Source organism: Microcebus murinus, chromosome 8 (assembly GCF_040939455.1).
Source record: "Microcebus murinus isolate Inina chromosome 8, M.murinus_Inina_mat1.0, whole genome shotgun sequence".
Lineage (NCBI taxonomy): Eukaryota > Metazoa > Chordata > Mammalia > Primates > Cheirogaleidae > Microcebus > Microcebus murinus.
In genome coordinates, this window is record NC_134111.1 from 33,904,727 (window position 1) to 33,923,059 (window position 18,333).

The window sequence follows — 18,333 nt, forward strand, 5'->3', positions numbered from 1 at the left end:
TTTTTCTACTTGGTTTGCTTAAATGAGAATTTAGTACAGGATCAATAACAGATTGCACCTGGCTGTTAGTTCCTTAAGTCTCTTTTAATCTGGAACAGTCTTTTTGTTCACGAATCTTATGAAGATCACAGGTAAGCCCTCTCATGGAAAATTTCACTTTCTGCATTTACCTGATTGTTTCTTAGTGGTGTATTAGCTCCTGTATTTCCTTTTAAGTAGAAGTTACATAAAGGCATAATAGATGGATATTGAACATCTTTGTCAAGAATGCCATAGGAGATAATGTCTGGTTGTCTCACCATTAGGTAAAATTGAACAGTGGATGATCAGGTGACATCCTGACCCTTCCATTGTAAAATTATTTTTCCTTTTGTGCTGGAAAGGAATCAGTGTGGTGTTACTTTGGTTCCACATGTATGTCCAGCTACCTGCCAACCTCGTACCTACCAGGTTTAAAGCCAGTTGACAATCTTTTATAGAATCATTTTTATTAAGAACTGCAAAAGGATGATTTTCTAATTTCTTTTTCCTCCTTCATTAAGCTAGCAACTAGTGCTTTCAACTGGGTCTTGGTTTACCCTGGAATATAATTATTCCTGAAATTCTTTCCCTTAGTTGCCGGTTTTCAAAGTAAGGATTTGGTTTAATAAATACCTCAAAAGGTGATCAATGAGTTTTCTTCAGCTTTCATTTTTGGGTCCCAATGTGAATGTGAATGTGTGGATTTTCAAGGCCATTGTGTTTTGGTCAATATTATTATTATTATTCTAGACAGAATCTTGCTCTGTCACCCTGAGTAAGTTACTGTATGACTAAGGCATCATTGTAGCTCAGTGCAGCCTCAAACTCCTGGGCTCAGGAGATCCTCTTGCCTCAGCCTCCTGAGTAGCTGGGACTATGCCACACCTGGCTAATTTTTGTATTTTCAGTAGAGATGGGGTCTTGCCCTTGCTCAGGCTGGTTTTGAACTCCTGAGCTCAAGCAATTCTCCCACCTCGGCCTCCAGAGTGCTCAATTACAGGTGTGAGCCACTATGCCTGGCCAATATGATGTTATAATATTTTTGACCTAGGGGAACTCCCTCATGCTGGCTCCTGTGTCCTTTTCACATGACCCTGTTAATCATTGGGAGCTTGTTTTTTGGTACAAAAATGATCTTAGGCTTAACTTGTACTTTCTTTGCCTCAGGTGTAGAATAAGCCATTTCTCCAAGGAGCCATATTCTTTTTAGTGGGGGGTAGTATTAGAGATGAGACTGTGATGTGACAGGTCTTCACAGCTGCTGGGTGAATTTGCTTCTCAGTTCAAGTTTCTGGACCTCGAAAATACATGTCTAAAAATTACGAGTGCATACTGATATTTCCAAATCAATTTCTATTAATTTACTTAATCTCATTGGTTTTATAATGATCACTTTTCTTTTACATTGACATGTTTGATTTCTTGTAATATAAAAAAGTTTCAAAATAGTAATACCAGTGTCATTACTACCTAAAACATCACTAACTACAATTATTGAATGAAGTATGAATTTTTTTGTTGTTTTTGTGCTCCAGTTGATAGCCTAACAAGTAGATGCCGTATTAGTTTCCTATGGCTGCCATGACAAACTACCACAAATTTGGTGGCTTAAAGCAACACAGTTCTGAAAACCAAAAGTCTGAAATAAGTATGTTGGCTGGGCCCTGTTCCCTCCAAAGGCCAGGAGGAGAATCCTTCCTTACCTCTTCTAGCTTCTGGTGCCTCTAGGCATTCCTTGGCCTGCAGCTGCATAAATTCAGTCTCAGTTTCCATCATTACCTGGACTTCTTTTCTCTGTGTCTTCTCTTGTAAGAACAGTTATTAGATGTAGGGTCTACTTTGATAATCCAGGATGGTCTTATCTTGAGATCCTTAACCTTATTACATCTGCAAAGACTCCGTTTCAAAATATGGTTATATTCACTGGTTCAGGGGTAAAGACATGGACCTATCATTTGGTGGCCAGTGTTCAACTCACTATAGACACCAAGATGTATATTGATTCGCATAATAAGGTTTTCATTCATCTAAGAATCTAAGCTGGATATTGTTGGTCATTGAGGGTTAAATTCTACACAATCAGTGACCTAGGTGAGGCTGTTCTTAACATGTAGCTGCATCTCCACTCTGGGTGCTGTCTCTTTCCAATCAAAAGGAGAAAGAACATGCAGGTGAACTCAACCAAAAGGAGAAAGAACATGCAGGAAGTGTTCTGGGTCAGGTCTAGAAGTGGCACGTGTCATCCACACTCTTATTCTATTGAATAGGATCTGCAAAGGAGGATGAGAAATGTAGACTAGCTGAACGCCCAGAAGAGAATATTTAATAAATAGCTACTGTTAGTTTCTGTCATGATTACCAATTTTGATAGTCTGCTGGTTCATTTGTTTTAGGTTGTATTTAGTACTATAACTTGCTTTTATCTATGGATTCATTAATTTATTCATTGACTAGGCGTTAGTTATATAGGTGAAGGAAAACAAAGAGGTGAGAGAGGGTATGGATCTGAATTTTTTCCAAAACAGGTACCTCATTATTATGAGTCAGGAAAAGACTCCAAATGATTGCCAGTACCAATTTGTACTGAGTCCCAGCAGCGTGCCAGACAAGAACTGGCTGTGGCTCGTGGTTATTTTTGCCACACTTAAAAAGGCATTTTATCTCTTGGCTGTCTTCTGGGTGAGGTTTTTGAAGAGATTGTCTTTTTTCTTGAGGTCTCCAAACCAGAGGAAAGGTACTGAGTTAATTGCTGTTGAAAAGAAGACAAATTTCTTTCACTTTCTTTTCTGAGAGTTTTCCTTCCTGATCATTCTAGATCTCTGATGCCTTCGTTCTAAAACACTGGAGAAGCAATCAAAGGAGCAGATGCCAACTCTATTTTAAAAAATCAGGGCCGGGCGCGGTGGCTCACGCCTGTAATCCTAGCACTCTGGGAGGCTGAGGCGGGAGGATTGCTCGAGGTCAGGAGTTCAAAACCAGCCTGAGCAAGAGCAAGGCCCCGTCTCTACTATAAATAGAAAGAAATTAATTGGCCAACTAATATATATAGAAAAAATTAGCCGGGCATGGTGGCACATGCCTGTAGCCCCAGCTACTCGGGAGGCTGAGGCAGCAGGATCGCTTGAGCCCAGGAGTTTGAGGTTGCTGTGAGCTAGGCTGACGCCACGGCACTCGCTCTAGCCTGGGCAACAAAGCGAGACTCTGTCTCAAAAAAAAAAAAAAAAAATCAGGTTATTTGTTTTATTACTGAGCTAGAGAAATTTAAAAAAACATTCTGGATGCAAGTCTTTTTATTTCATTTTCTTTTAAAGATGGGGTCTTGCTGTGTTGCCCAGGCTAGCCTTGAACTTCTTCCTAGGCTCAAGTGATCCTCCACCTCAGTCATGACTATAGGCATGGGCCACTGTGCCCAGCATTGGATACAAGTCTTTATCAGACAAACATTTTGAAAGTATTTTCTTTTAGTTTTTGTCTTTTTCATATTGATAATAGTACCTCTGAAGAACAAAAGTTTTTCTGATGAACTTGAATTTAACTTTTTTAAAAAGCATTTCATGCATTTTGTGTCCTAAGGGATCTTTGTCTAACCTCAGGTCACAGAGATTATCTCCTGTTTTCTTCTAGAAATTTTGTAGTTTTGGTTCTTATGTTTTGTTTTGTGATCTGTTATGAGTTAATTTTGGTATATGGAGTGAGCTAAGGGTCAAGAGTCACTTTCCCCCCATATATACATCCAGCTGTTTTGGCACCATTTGTTGAATAGACTTATTTTTTCATGAACTATGTTGGTACTTTTGAAAACCAATTGGCCTTCTGTGTGTGGTCCTGTGTTCTCTATATTCTGTTCTGCTGATCTGTGTTTTTATCCATAAGTCAGTATGTTACTGGTTTAAATATTGTCTTGAAATCAGGTAGTGTGCATTCTCTAACTTTGTTCTTTTGCTAAATTATTTTGACTCTTCTAGTTCCTTTGCATCTTCATATAAATTTTAGCATCAGTTTATCAGTTTCTAAGAAAAAGCCTCCAGCATTTTGGCAGGAGTTGAGTTGCATTGACTTTGTAGATCAATTTCAAGAGAACTGACATCTTAACAATGTTGACTCTTCTGATCTATGAACATGGTATAATATCTCTAGGTGTTCTTTAATATCTTGCAGGAATGTTTTGAGGTTTCCAGTGTATGGGTCTTGCACATATGTTGCTAAATTTATCTCTAAGTATGTCATGATTTTTGGTGTTATTTTAAGTGATGTATTTTTGAAATATGTTTCCAATTGTTTCTTCCTAAAGGAATATTGTTTTTGAATAACTTTCTACCACTTCTTTTATCTCTTTTTGGAGAGAGATCATTTATGTTATATCATTGTATGTATCAAAACCCAGTTCTACAATTGAGCACTATTTTATGGCATCTGTACTATATACAACAGCCATGGATTTTTTTTTTTTTTTTAGAGACAGGCTCTTGCTCTGTCACTCGGACTGGGGTGTAATGGTCCAATTACAGTTTACTGCAACCACCAACTCCTGGGCTTAAGCAATCCTTTTGGCTCAGCTTCCTGAGTAGCTAGGACTACAGATATGTAAAACCACACCTGGCCGATTATTCTATTATTTTACAGAGACAGGGTCTTGTTATATTGCCCAGTCTAGACGGGAACTGCTGGCCTCAAGTGATTCTCCTGCCTTGGCCTCCCAAAGTGCTGGGATTACAGGCATGAGCTACTGTGCCCAGCCTACTTTGAAGTTTCACTAACATAAGTTATGTTCTTAATAAATATTCCAATTCAGTTCAATTCAGCGAACACCTATTAAGATCCTGAGAATAGTATCCACAATTTGTACAGCTCGAATAGAGGCAAATGAAGTTTCAGAGAAGCCAGTTAATATAACTGTAGTCAGGAAAGCAATTCCTAATATTTGTCATTCTTTCAAATTCTTGAATAATTGAAAAATATCAGTACTCTTTTCTAAACATTGAGTTGCTTAATGGTTTCTACAAGAAATCTAAAGCTTATTCTGATTTTTATTTTCCTTCCTGATCAGGTTTTCAACTGTGTTCTCCCTCACACCCCCTTGTTTTTTTTGTGTGTGTATGATACATGATTATCTCTGGAGACGGTTAAAGACCTTCAGTACTTTTATTCTTCATTGGAAGGCATCTCTAAGTAAGATTTCTGGAATATGTAATAATGGGGTGAGGGAGAGGGTTTCATATTTCCATTTCTCAGATGAAGAAACAAGAAGGTATATTTATACCGCTTGTATTTTTATAGGAAGAATATTCCCCAGGGATTTTGCAAAATTTTTTGTGAAAGCATAGACCGATACAGCATAGCTATATAATGTAAGTCTGTATCTTTAAACATAACTGAAAATATTCTTAAATTTCTTAACTTTGCTTACCCAAGGATATGCACGTTATCTTTGTACGTTGAATAAAGAGAGGGTTTCTGGCATACAAAATAGGAAGTACAGTCTAAAGTCATAATTAATAAGCTTGAGTGTGCAGAAGACCTACTTGAGGATTTTAAGAAAGTGCAGATCCCTGGGTACTTGGATTGGGTCAAGAGAATTTGCAATTTATCAAGTAACCTCAAGTTGCTTTAGAGGCAGTTCTTTGGTGGCTTGTATTATGCATTAAAGAAGCTCCAATCTAAAAGAAATTTTCGGCTATTGATGGACGAGAGCAAAGGATTTGAAGATTATCTTAAAGGTTTTCCAGTATAAATCCAATCTTCCATCACTCTCTCTGGCTCTTAGATAGCAAATGATAACAACTATTACCACTGCTATGTGCCAAGAACTGTGGTGGTTGAATCTTTGCATAGGAAAACACAGGGCAGTAAATGAACTTTATTAGCATGACCTCCTCCATCACAAATTCAACAAATTCAATTAAAATACCTTTTAAATCGGGAAACATGATGAGCCATGAGTAGGATTAAAGAAACCCACTAAATATTATGTATTAGAGAATGAGTTATGTTTTGATCAGGAGAGACCCATTGAATTAGAAGCAATTCTTGCTAGTCTAAATAAAGGAAAGCATTTGGAAAAGTCTCATCAAAAGTTATTTTCAGTCTGAGGGCTGTAATGGAACACTTGGAAAGTTGTCTTCTCCTCTCCGACTAGGAAAATGATTTCATACTCAGAGCTGAAGAATGTTTCAAGGCTCTCCAAGAAACCATGGCTGTGGAATGAGTCGTACATGCTCATTTTTCAAGTCTCGCCTAGTGCAGAAATGGCCAACTTTTTAAAGTCGGGAATGGAGAAAGGAGAGGAACACAGTATTAACCATATGTTTTTCCACTGTGCAGAACTCCTCATTGACTCCCTGTTAGCTATCCTATACGCCTAGCCTATAATTGACATCCGCCATTGCCTGTTCCAACTTACCACTTAGATCCTTTGTGCTATTACTTTTCATGATCTGGATTACTGGAACTCAGCTGGACTTCTTGAAGTTACTAGCACATGCCTCCTGCTTCTCTGCCTTTGTTCTCATGTTCCCCATCTGGAAAACTCTGTCTTCTGTGTCTCACACCATCATCCCAGGATATCTATACCCTGTCTGTCCCTCACAGTTCAATTCAAAAGCCACTTTCTCCAGGGAGGTTCCTTTGATCATCCCGGTTGGAAAGAGCCTCACCTTTCTTTGAACTTGGAGAGGATCACATATGGCTCTTATCATATTCTACTTTGTATTACAGCTACGTCTGTTGTATCTCAGAGATGAGATTTAATGCTTTGGAATTGAACTTAACTTCTTTTTGTGCGTTTTACACAGTATCTTGTATAATGGGTTCTGGATGAGTGAAAGAATAAAATGACCGAAGCAGTTTCTTTTTTTTGAATTTGGTATTTTTCATGTTAGTGCCCGGAAACAGGGGACCTACATGTGATACAGTAAGATTTAAAATGTTCAGAGGCAGAAACGTTAACAAAAGGTTTTCATCCAGTGACAACCACAGGGATGCTTCTAAATAGTAGCACAGCTGGCACTAGTCTCCTCTGGTAGTTGTGATGCAAATGAGAATCTCATGGGAACTTGCTTTCTTGGCCAACTACACAGTCAATAGGTAGAGTCTTAATACTTTTTCCTCATTTTCTCTAAATCGTCCTCCCCTTTCTTGCCATTTCTCCCCCCCCCCACACAGTCACACATACTTTCCGTGGGTGGGGACAGTCTGGCAGCTGTGATGAAATTTCAGAATTTTAAAAATCTTTCTGGGGAACAAGGAATATGTGTTCTTTGGGGGCCTTTGGTGTTCTCAATTCCTTGGGGGAGACTCTAGGTCTATTTGTGTAACTTGTTTTTTATTTGTAGAAATTGTTAGCCTTGTGAGGGCTAAGATGCTATGACTTAGCTCAGTGCCACCTGCTTAGGGACCCTGATCTCTTGGCACCACTCCCTCCACCACACGTGTACTGTTCTTGGCCTCTCTTAAAACGTGTAAGTCATTTCTGTCTGTATACAATACTAATGCAATGTTACATCCTTGTCTTTTCTTCTCCCTGTCTACTTGTGTCAGCATTATCCATTTTAGAGGGCAAACCCCTTGAGGATATGGATTATTCCTGTCAACTAAACTCCGAAGAGCATGTAGCACCAAGCTAAATTTTGCAGATTAGTACTTACTAATGGCAATAGTGCTGGTTGTAATATTGGCTCGTTCAGAGACTACAGTTTGCCTACTCAGCCTTTGGAAAGGGTGCCCAATTATTTCCTACTTCTAGGAAGAAAAACATTCAAGTATAGTGAGCTTATGTGAACAAAAGCTTTGAATTTTCACTATGTAAGTGAATTATTACAGGATCAGAATAATAAAACATTAATACTGGCATAATGGTGGTGGCATCTAATTCATCCCTAAAGATGTTTACGCAGTTTAAGTGACTCTAAGACACCACTGAAAGGGAGCCAGTGACCATGTGGCCATCCCAAACAGGGAGAGAAACTCAACAGTAAGTATGTGCCCCAAGAGCCATTCATTTTCTAGAGATTTCCTCTATTTTCAGCTGTCACAGTATAGTTTCTTTCCTTACACTTCAGAATATTAGGTGTAAGATAAACTCGAATTCTGTTTGATTTTGGAGCTGCTTCTCTAAGTACGATTTATGGAGCCTGAAGTGCTTATAACATGCTTGTTATAAGTCCAGCTCACACCAAATTAACCTCAATTAATTTCTCATGTAACTATACACATGGATAGAGAGGATGTGAAAGATCAGAAATGCTTCACTAGATGAGTGTCCAATTCCAAATCTTTATTCAGAAGGGCTTTCAGCGACAAACTTTATTAGATTTAAATGGAGAAAGGGAAGGGAGACGTGTAGGGAGGGGAAGGCTCACAGAAGCAGTTCAGCTGTTAGAGAGAACCCAAGGCTGCCTGTGTGTGTGGAACAGAAAAGGCCATGTTGTAGCATAGCCAATGCATTCTGTTTGCTGTGACTTAGCTAATTAACTTAGTGCAACCCTGGCACAGCCCGTTCATTTAGTTCTTTTCAAAATGTACTGGTTTTCCAATTGGGGTTACGGTAGATTTAGTCATTAAATGGAGCCCGTAACTGTTTTGTCTTTTCCTTATCTGCAGGGCAGGTCTTTGTGTAGGCGGCCAAACCTTCCTGGTGACCAGCAGGGGAAGGGGTGGGGGTGGAGGGCTAGCATAAGCGTCAGTGGATTGGGTTAATAGAAATGTGTAATCATGAAAGAGGCTAGACAGTTTCGGAGGCCCAAGAGAGACAGCACAGGCTCATCATCTAATGCCTCTTGCTCTGAGATGAATTTGGCTGACTTATATCCAACACTGAACCTGCTGGGTGTATGCCATGTATAGTTTCTCTGTGTACTTTTAAACTTTAAACTTTAAAAACCTACCCTTAATTTATGAGAAAAGTAACTTGTATATGACATTTTAAAAAAAGTTTATACTTTGAATGTTTTTGAGGACTGACCTCGTGCCAAGTATTCTTCTAGATACTGGGACTCAATGAAGAATAGAACATATTTCTACCCTTTTGAAAACTTTTACACTAGCAAATTAAAGATGAGAATGCTTTATTACAATATTGTGAAAAGAATAAGGATCAGTTTAAGAATCAGAAAACCTGTGTTTGAATCTTTGATGTCATGTGCGTGTGTGTATATAGATACACACATATATACACACTTTGAGGCAGGTCATTTAATCTCTGAGCCTCAGTTGCCTTATTTACAAAATGGAATTAATATCTATTTGCCAGATGTGGAGGACTGACTGAGCTAAGAGGTCTAAAGAACATTGAATGATAAGTTAATAATCTTTGAGAAACAAAAGTGTTTCCCCCATGTGAACCTGAAAAGGTAATTGTGTTTTTGCATAAATGAAGTTGCTTTTAACAGAAGAAATTTTCTGATCATTACCAGAGAGATATACTGAATAGAATTGAATTCCTAATGGACTAATTTATTAAAGCAAAATACTTGTAAATGTCACAGAAACTTAATGAAGATTCTATAACTCTAAAGTTTTGTTCTCACTCACTCCTTCCTCCCAAACCACTTCCAGTGCAGTGTGTTGGCCTAGTGTACCTGAATGTTCATAAATGACTTTGAGTTCTGTTCATTGACTGCTTATGGCGAATGAATGAAAACTCCAGAGCAATTGATATTTTCCATCTGGAAACATTTCACAAAGAATGTTTGATCACACAAAGAGGTAAATGTAGGTCCGGGCGGTGGTGATGCTGTGTAATTAGACATTCTGAAGGAGATTTGTGTTTTAAAAAGCTCTTTCAGATAGCTTATCAATTCATATTGAGAAATCAGTGTGACTAAATATTTTTTTATCTGTAAGAATAACATTTCTATACAAGGTAACTCAGTTTGAGGACATTAAGATACTCATATCAGCGATGTTGTGCAAGTAAGTAACTAGTTATTGAAAACAGCATGTGGGATATGAAATCGTTCTGAAAGTGAGGATGATGGAAAACTGCCAACCAAGGCAGTTTGGGATTTTAATGTAAAATACAAAGTTCTAGTATTTAGGGAAAATAACTTAAATCAATTTAAATAAGTGATACCTATAATTAATCTGAAGTCCTTCAAAATAAATGTGTTTTGGCAAGGTGCTGAAATTCTCCAATTCATTTTCCCAAGTGATTCTGTTGTCCAAATTGGCTATGTTGAGGACACACAGAAAAGGTTTGGTGAGTCAGGTGTTGGATTTGTAACTCAAATTGTGGCTCCTCTAAATATTAGACCAAACAACCCCAAGTTTTACAAGAATAATTGGGGTTTGGATTCTTTCTCCATAACAGTTTTATTTGAATTCCTGGATATTGGCTGAGTTTTCATATAAGTAGGTAAAATGTGGACCCCAGTAGTATTTTAAAGTACATCAGCAAGTTGCTCAAATAAGTGAAAAGTGTGCCTAATACACAACAGCAAATTCTAAGCAAATTTGATAAAGTATGAGTTTATTAAATTTAGACTAAAGAAATATAATCAAGTCAACAGGGCTGATAAGTGTGGATATTTGAGAAATCCCTTCTTCTGAGTTTCCACAATCTCAAGTAGGAAATGGGGAAAACTGCATTTATCACTTTCAAATATAGGATTGGCTAATTGAGCAAATGCTCATGTGTTACATGTGCTACTCAACCATGTTTTGTTACTCAAAAAATAAATAAATCTGGTCCTTCTGTTGTGAAGATGTAGCCTAAAAGAATAAAAAATTATAGATCTCTCAACAATTGTTGACAGGTTCAAATTTTAGGATCTCAAGCAAATACTGTATTGGCCAGAGTCATAATTTGTTGAGTTTCATGTGTTAGAGATTATATTTAGAGATAGGCGGTATTTGCTGTAGCAGAAGGGAGCACAGTTTGAGTTGTCATTGGGTGTAGGGTTTTTAAAAATTTGAATAATTGAATTGTGTGATTAAAAAGCATAATTTTCATTTATATCCTAATATCTCCCTGGCATCAGCTATTGTTGTACACAAGGTTGGAAACAATGACTGGTTGTAGATAGTTCATTTTTCAGAGGTTTCTGTGATTATTTTAGCCTTCAGCTGTACTCTTGCTAAATCCCCATGGCAGTAGGATTGTGATTCCTTAGTGAAGTGGTGGTGATTAAAATAAATTAAAAAAAAAAAACACAGACAGTGATGGCATTGGAGATGTCGAATACTTGTAAATTATTATTTAGAAATTGCTCTCAGGATAGAAAATTTAGAGGAATAATGAGACACAGTATGCTGATCTTTTCTTAAAGCAGCTTTATCCAGATATAGTTTATGTACTACAAAATTCACCCTGATCATTTTAAGTAAAGGGGAAATATTAATAGAGGTCTCATTACAAACCACTTCTCCCTATTTTAAAATATTGAACAATAATAAGATACATACTTTCAATAATAAGGTGATCTTTTCAATATTAGTAGGATGATCATTAGCATTTATAAATCTGTAATCAGAGCTTCGGTGGACCAGGAAGAATGTTATGGTTCCCTGTGTTGTAGAAATTACAAGTTTATGTGGGATAAACAAATGCTTAAACATGCCAACCAATTGTCAGTGTTGTGAAATACCAAAAAGTTCCATCGTGAAGTAAGCAATAATCAGATTGAAAAGAATTAAAAAGTAAGAAAACATCTTTTGAGTTACAGGTTGAAAAGAACATTGTCCTCATTTCTTGATGACTGTTTTTTTCTTCTAGGGCTGATTTAATCTTGTTTTTGCATATGTAGCATATATACAGAAAGGTTGTGAAACCTAAGAACCAGCATATTAAGTCGTATAAAGCCAGCACTTTTGTATAGATAACTACTGCTCAGATCAAGAAACAGAACATTGCTGGCCTCTTAGGAGTGCTCTGAGTTTCCCTTTCTGACCATAACCCTTCCCCAACCTCAGTCTTCCAGCAATGACTTTTAGACTGATCAAAGGACCTGAAACAGGTGTTGGGGAAAGCACTGTTCTAGAATGAGAGAAAGCAATATAGACTCCTACAGAGAAAGCAGTATAGACTCTTGAGTTGGGCAGACATGGGTTAGAATCCTCTTGTACCACTGACTAGCTATATCATCCGAGGAAAGTACTGCATTTCTCTGAGCTTCAGTTTTCCTCCTGTACAAAGAGAGGGTCACTTCGTCTACTATCAGGATTCAAAACAAGTAGTACATAATGAATGACCATGTGCAGGGCCACGCTCATAGTGTGGATGCATTGTGTCATGGATCTGTAACATTAATCTGCTTGATAAGGCTGTGCCATGCATGCCTTCCTACCTTTCATGCTTTTTACTTTTGTGCTTCCTGCAGGAACGATTCCAGGTGAAGAATCCTCCCCATACATACATTCTAAAGCTCAAAGGCTATCTGGACCCAGCTGTAACCAGGAAGGTAAGATGGGTCTGTTTCCACTCTCTGTTGTTGCTTCCTCATTAGCGGGCAGAATCCCCCTGCTCTGGAAGAGAGACCTTCCTTCCTCTGCAACTGAGCCTCTGCCAGAGCCTCCAAGAAAACAACCACTGGAGACCGACAACGTGAGAAGACAAATACCGCTCATCTTACTTGAGGATGTGTTTAAAAGTACTTTCCTGAGATGGGAGTCACGTACCTCTGATGGTTATTAAGTCACTGCTATTTCCAATTACACAGGGAGGGCAGAGAGTCCAATCCAGAGGTGTTTGAGCCACTACAAAAGCAGGCGTTGCAAGGGGAATACTTGTCTTTCATGCCTTGGTGCATTTCCAGAGACCTTGAAAAAAATCACTGGGGCTTTGTCATCCCAGCTGTGTACTCACATCCTGTGTTGATGCTTTTAGCAGCTTCCCGGCCCCGCGAAGGTAAGGAGAGAATAGCTTGATTCCGTTCCACAGACTCTCTCCTTTTACAAACAAGCCCTGCTTTGTGCAGCCACACAGTTGGTTTAAGCTGAGGCCTCGTGGTAAGACCTGTCGCCTGGCACAGCCCTGCGGGCCTGGATCAGTCCTAGGGTGTCTTAGGGCGGAGCTGTGCTTGCTCAGCATGGGCCAAGGGGCTCTTCACCAGGCAGCACTTGTCTTCCCATTGACCTTCCACAACTCCCAGATCCCCTCTGTTGTTTTGGTGTGTGACTCATGGGAAAAGGCATACTTTTCCTGGTTAACCATTGTCTCCAGAGCTTTTGGCTCTTGCATTACAAAAAAATTTATTTTTCCCATTATCATCTTCTACTCTAACCCTTCCCTCCTTTATTCTCCTCCCCCCCCCCAAAAAAAAAAAAAAAGTCCAGCAAAGGAGAATAGCTATTATTTCATTTTGGAAGTTTCCTGGGCGTTTGAGGGTTAACATGCAGACAAGGGGAATGAAATTTGGGAGTAAGGGTGAAAACAGAATGCCGACTGACTTTCGCAGCTGGCTCTATGCTGTATGTGACTTAAGTGTGACACAGGCTCGTCTCTTAAGAATGTACCTGTCAAAGCGGCATAATACTTCTCTCATCGTAAATATGAGACACACTTTGTTTTTAAAAAGACCTATTGTCAGGCCTCCCAGATGGGACCACATCTTAATTCTTGTTAGTTTCTCTTTTGTCTCTTTCCCTAAGGATGTAACAGCCTTAATTTCATCAAAGAGGGTTTTCAGGGAAGACACACCTATACATACAAAATGTACTCCTTCCCCTCAAAAATGTGTTTTTTTCTCTTTCTTCACCTCGGGGCAGCACAGTGCTATTTTAGACTAGATTTTTAGAGGTTTTCTGAATTCCCAAACTTGTAACCTTTGGGCTGTATGGCTCAGACCCCAGCCTTAGGCGCTGTTGCTCACCCTGAGTTGAGAATGACGGAAATGCCAATGTTTATACACAAAACTTGGACCTCCCCTCATGCAGAGTTCATTCCATCCCAAAACAAATTCTGAAAAGAAAGGAGAAAATAGGTAAACGTCTAGAGAGTGCTTCTTAGGCTCCCAAACTCCATAATAAGTAAGATGCTTAGAGGGAAGTAGGTGGGCTTCCTCCTGGCGCAGTTCCAGGTCTCCTTTAGGTCAGTTATTTCTGCGTTAAGGCAAAGAAAACAAAGCAAAACAGAACAACAAATAAATTACTCAGAAAGTGTTTCGTTCCCTCACAAATAACTTGATAAAGAGGAGCTAGGATAAAAGATGTCTGTTGGGGCCTTCCTGACATTCTGCCCTGGACCGTATGTGTCCTCCTGAATGGCCCCGTGTGGTTCGTGCTGCCTCTTTCAAGATTATTAGTCACTCTGCTCTGAAAAAAGTAATCAAGTGGGTGTTGGATTAACCACCCCTGCTTGGGTAAGATTCTGTCAGGAGCTGGCAGTAGGAAATGATCTGTTCTCCACAAACATAATTGTCATTTAAAGCCTGAAAAAAAAAAAAAAAAGATTTGTTCGGAATAAGGCATGGCTTGCAGTTAAAATGAGCTTAAAATTCTCAGCTCTGTTATGGTGGTGGGGGGGAAAAAGATTTCAAATCAGGGCTTTAAATTGTAGCCAGACAGTCTAAGCTGAGCAGTCTTCCTTTAACTGTGTCTGGAGTCCACGACCACTTCATTCATTAATCTTTTGTTCAAATTGAATAGAAGATACTTAATTTGCTCTTTTAGGGAAAAATTTCATAGGCTTATTCTCTTTAGATTGTCTTCTAAGTATTTTTAAATGCAAACCCTTTAGGGCAGGGGAAGGAAGAGCCTAAATTAGATATCTCCATGACCAGAACTCTCCGGATCGGCGAGCTTATTTAATAGCAGGCGGTCATTAGTCTGTGCTTTGCAGGGGATGTGCTCACGTCTGGCATGAAGAAAGGAGTCTGGTCCTTTGCTGGCACTGGGGTTGTGAACAGAAATCTGTTGTATGGCTCATCTAGGGCTCAGCTGCCTCCCCGGGCTCACCCCGGCCCTCCTTCAACAGGGCGGGAAGCAGGGAGAATGGCACCGACTGCTCATGGATCTTACCTGCCTCCTTTTTGCAGGTCCCCAAGGTACATGATTTCTCCTTGAAGTGCCTTAAAGCACTCTGGATGTTTTTTAGAAGTACAAAGTGTTACCGTTCATTGTGTACGTTTTTACAGGAGTGGATTCCAAGGCTTCTCTGTAGTCCAGAGTCCAACCAAAAAAAAAAAAAAAAAAAAAGAGCCATTCCCAAGACGATATAATACAGGAGCAAAGTCAGTTTTGTTCCCTCAGCTCGGAGGCAGTTGCAGAAGTGTAGCGCTTGGCACAGCTGACGCATAACTGATGTCAGCTGCTGCTGCTGTTGCCTCAGAGTGTGCTGATTTAGTCACCTGGTTTTGATGCAGATCTCTTAGCCCTTCAGCTGTGATCCTTTTTTATACTCTGTTATGTTTTCAGTGCTACACTGGGTGCCCTCGGGTCTGACATGTGGAAGGGGGGACGGCCATGCCCTGACGTGTAGTGTGAGGCAGAGTTAGAGGACCAGAGTCAAAGGCTGCAGGGAACGAGTCAGAACTGTGCATAACACACAGCTCGGACGGCCGAGTTGCGTTCTAACGGCCACCTGTGCAGACGGCCTAAGACTTAGGACTCTGACATGGAAGTGGCCGCTCTGCAGCAGCTAGCCTGCCTGGAAACGGTCGCCTCAGCTGTGTGGCCAGAGATCCTAAAGTTTTTTTTGTCTCCTTTCTCTTCCCATTTGCGTCCAAGCCGCAGAGATGCCTGCCCTGCCCGTTGACTCCATTCCTAATTTTTATCTGCAATGGAAGAGTTTAAAGAGAACCTTTAGCCACCCATCCTGCACTGCTCCCCTGCACGCCAATACCGCGCTGAGCACCCTCGTTGCTAGAACGCGATCCGGGAAGCTCTGGGCTTGGATGCCCTTCACACTATCCATGCTCCTGCCATTTCTCAGTCCTTTTTTGACAGTAGAGGAGAGTGCCTCTCTTTTGTCATTGCATCGGGGATATTTTTATTTTTTTATATCTCACTATACCTGCATTCTGAAAACCTGAAAAGGTCTTTTTAGAGTGCTCTAGGAATGACAGTGACAGAGGAACTGTGAGACTATCTGCTTCCTCAGGGCCCTGGTGAGAAGCAGTTGGTGGGGAAGCAGAAGGCTTTCAGAAGAGGAGGAGAGAGTGACTGGAGCCTGCCTGTGCCGAGCAGTGTCCCGGGTCTTCACTGGGCCACAGGGTCCCAGTGGCCACGGTTCCCACATTCTGGAATCCTGATTTTCAGCCTCTTTCCTTTCCTTCCTGTCCTTGGACACCTTTCTCCCAAGCCACAGGAGCCATTCTCAGAAGCCTGGAGCTGGGTGACTCTGTGTCCACGGCAGCTATGACAGTGGTGGAGAAGGGTCCTTCGTATTCTGAGCCAGTAGTCTGTGAACAGTGTCACGTAACGGTAGCCCAGGTTTGTAGCACAGAAAGCCCAGAACTCTGCTTAGGACGTGTTACACTTCAAATTTCCTTCTTCCAGAGTGGCCTGAGACTGTAGTCCCTGTAATTAATATTTCCGTAGGAAAATGTGTTCCAAAGAACTGATGGGCAATGCAGCCCATTGGTATCTTGGAGATTACTTAGAGTCAAGAGGATAGAGAGATGTATACATTTTACGATCAGAGGTGGATTCATTGAAAAAAGAAGACCTGAAGGAGCCCTGGAAGGATAGTAGGTAGGATTTTAAGAGGCAAGGGAATGAGGAAGAAAATTCCGTGCCAGAGGAACTGGGGGCATGCTCCAAAGGAGGGAACTTCCAAGTGAGGACTAAGGGGCAGAGGTAACGCTCTGAATGCTTATTCTTGGAACATGTTAGGTGGTGCAGAAAAAAAAAAACATAGCAGACCTGAGACTGCTATCCTTAGAAAAGCCTGCAAAGGCAATATATGTAACCAAAATGTTTGTACCCCCATATACTATTCTGAAATTTAAAAAAATAAAAAAGATTAAAAAAATGGTAAGACATTTAAAAAAAATGCAGTTCTGAGACACACACACACACACACACACACACACACACACACACACGCACGCACGCAGAGAAGAAATTGTAGGAGAGGAGTGCAGGTGAACAGATAAGACACAAGTTTCATAAAGCCAGCAGCCTGCCTGCCAGTAGCACTGGTGAACATTTGGGGGGAAGGACTAGATTCTTTCCATCAACTTGTTGGGTTTTTTTTTTGAGACAGAGTCTCACTCTGTTGCCCCAGCTAGAGTGCTAACTCACAGCAACCTCCAACTCCTGGGCTCAAGCACTCCTTCTGCCTCAGCCTTCCAAGTAACTGGGACTACAGGCATGCGCCACCATGCCTGGCTAATTTTTTCTATATATTTTTAGTTGGCCAGTTAATTTCTTTCTATTTTTAGTAGAGACAGGTTCTTGGTCTTGCTCAGGCTGGTTTTGAACTCCTGACCTTAAGCGATCCTCCCGCCTTGGCCTCCCGGAGTGCTAGTGCTAGGATTACAGGCGTGAGCCATTGTGCCCGGCCTCCTTCAACCTTTTATGCTGGGAAAGAACCTAACCCACCTCTCCCCTCACTTTCTATTATTACTCTTGAGTTTCAGCTAAATCTTGCCATTGTCCCAGCTCACAGCAAGCAGAACACAGATGGCCTTCTGGTAGCAGATAGCTGCATGGTGTGTGTTTTCCTAGAATAATGGTTTGCATTATTTTTTAAAGCACCAGAACCCCTTTTTCAGATTAAATTTTCCTTAGAAGAACAATATATAAACAGCTGTGGTCAAACAACAACAAGAAGCATAAACATGTGTCAGACATTAACAACGTCTAGGTGCTGTGCACTTGTCTATACGTCCTGTCATCTACCCTCCATAACAATTCTGTGATGTGGAGCCTATGAAGTAGGAGTTGCTTATATTCCCTTTTTAGAGGTGAGGAAGCAGGGCATATGAAGAATTACAGCTAATATGTGGCAAGGCTAGCGTCTGACCCAGGAGGTTTGCCCTCAGTGTGGGGTCCTGGTGGCACCAGAGGTCCTGTTCAAATGGCCCAGCTGGGACAGGCTGGTGAGACCGCTGAGCCATGTTGGAATCCATCCCCTCTTTCTCTGTCCTCCTTCCCCCGTCTACTCTCCCCCCCCTCGGAGCTCAGGAGTTTGGATGATTTACCAGGCTGCTGTGCAAGAAACCCTGCCCTATTGCATCCTCCAAGTTCTCAACCAGACTCCATATTCTGTCATGTACACTCAGTGTGAAAGGGATGATTATGGCCAAATGGGTCTTCAAAAGTGGAATATGATGCCAATCACAGTAGACCAGGAATTATGATTCCATTTATATGAAAGGACCAGAATAGGAAAAACCCTAGAGGCAGAATACTATCTCTGTTAGTGTTTCTAGA

At 40.5% G+C, this 18,333-nt stretch overlaps 1 protein-coding gene across 16 annotated transcripts in view; it reads left to right on the forward strand.

The window, feature by feature from the left end:
- FMNL2 (formin like 2) overlaps nucleotides 1-18,333 on the forward strand; it is a 302,649-nt gene that overhangs the window by 185,445 nt on the left and 98,871 nt on the right. For all 16 annotated transcript variants that reach the window (XM_020288456.2, XM_020288451.2, XM_020288458.2 and 13 more), the window contains exon 3: nucleotides 12,336-12,416. In XM_020288456.2, coding sequence (XP_020144045.1) covers nucleotides 12,336-12,416 — 81 coding nt within the window. The remainder of the gene's footprint in view (nucleotides 1-12,335; nucleotides 12,417-18,333) is intronic.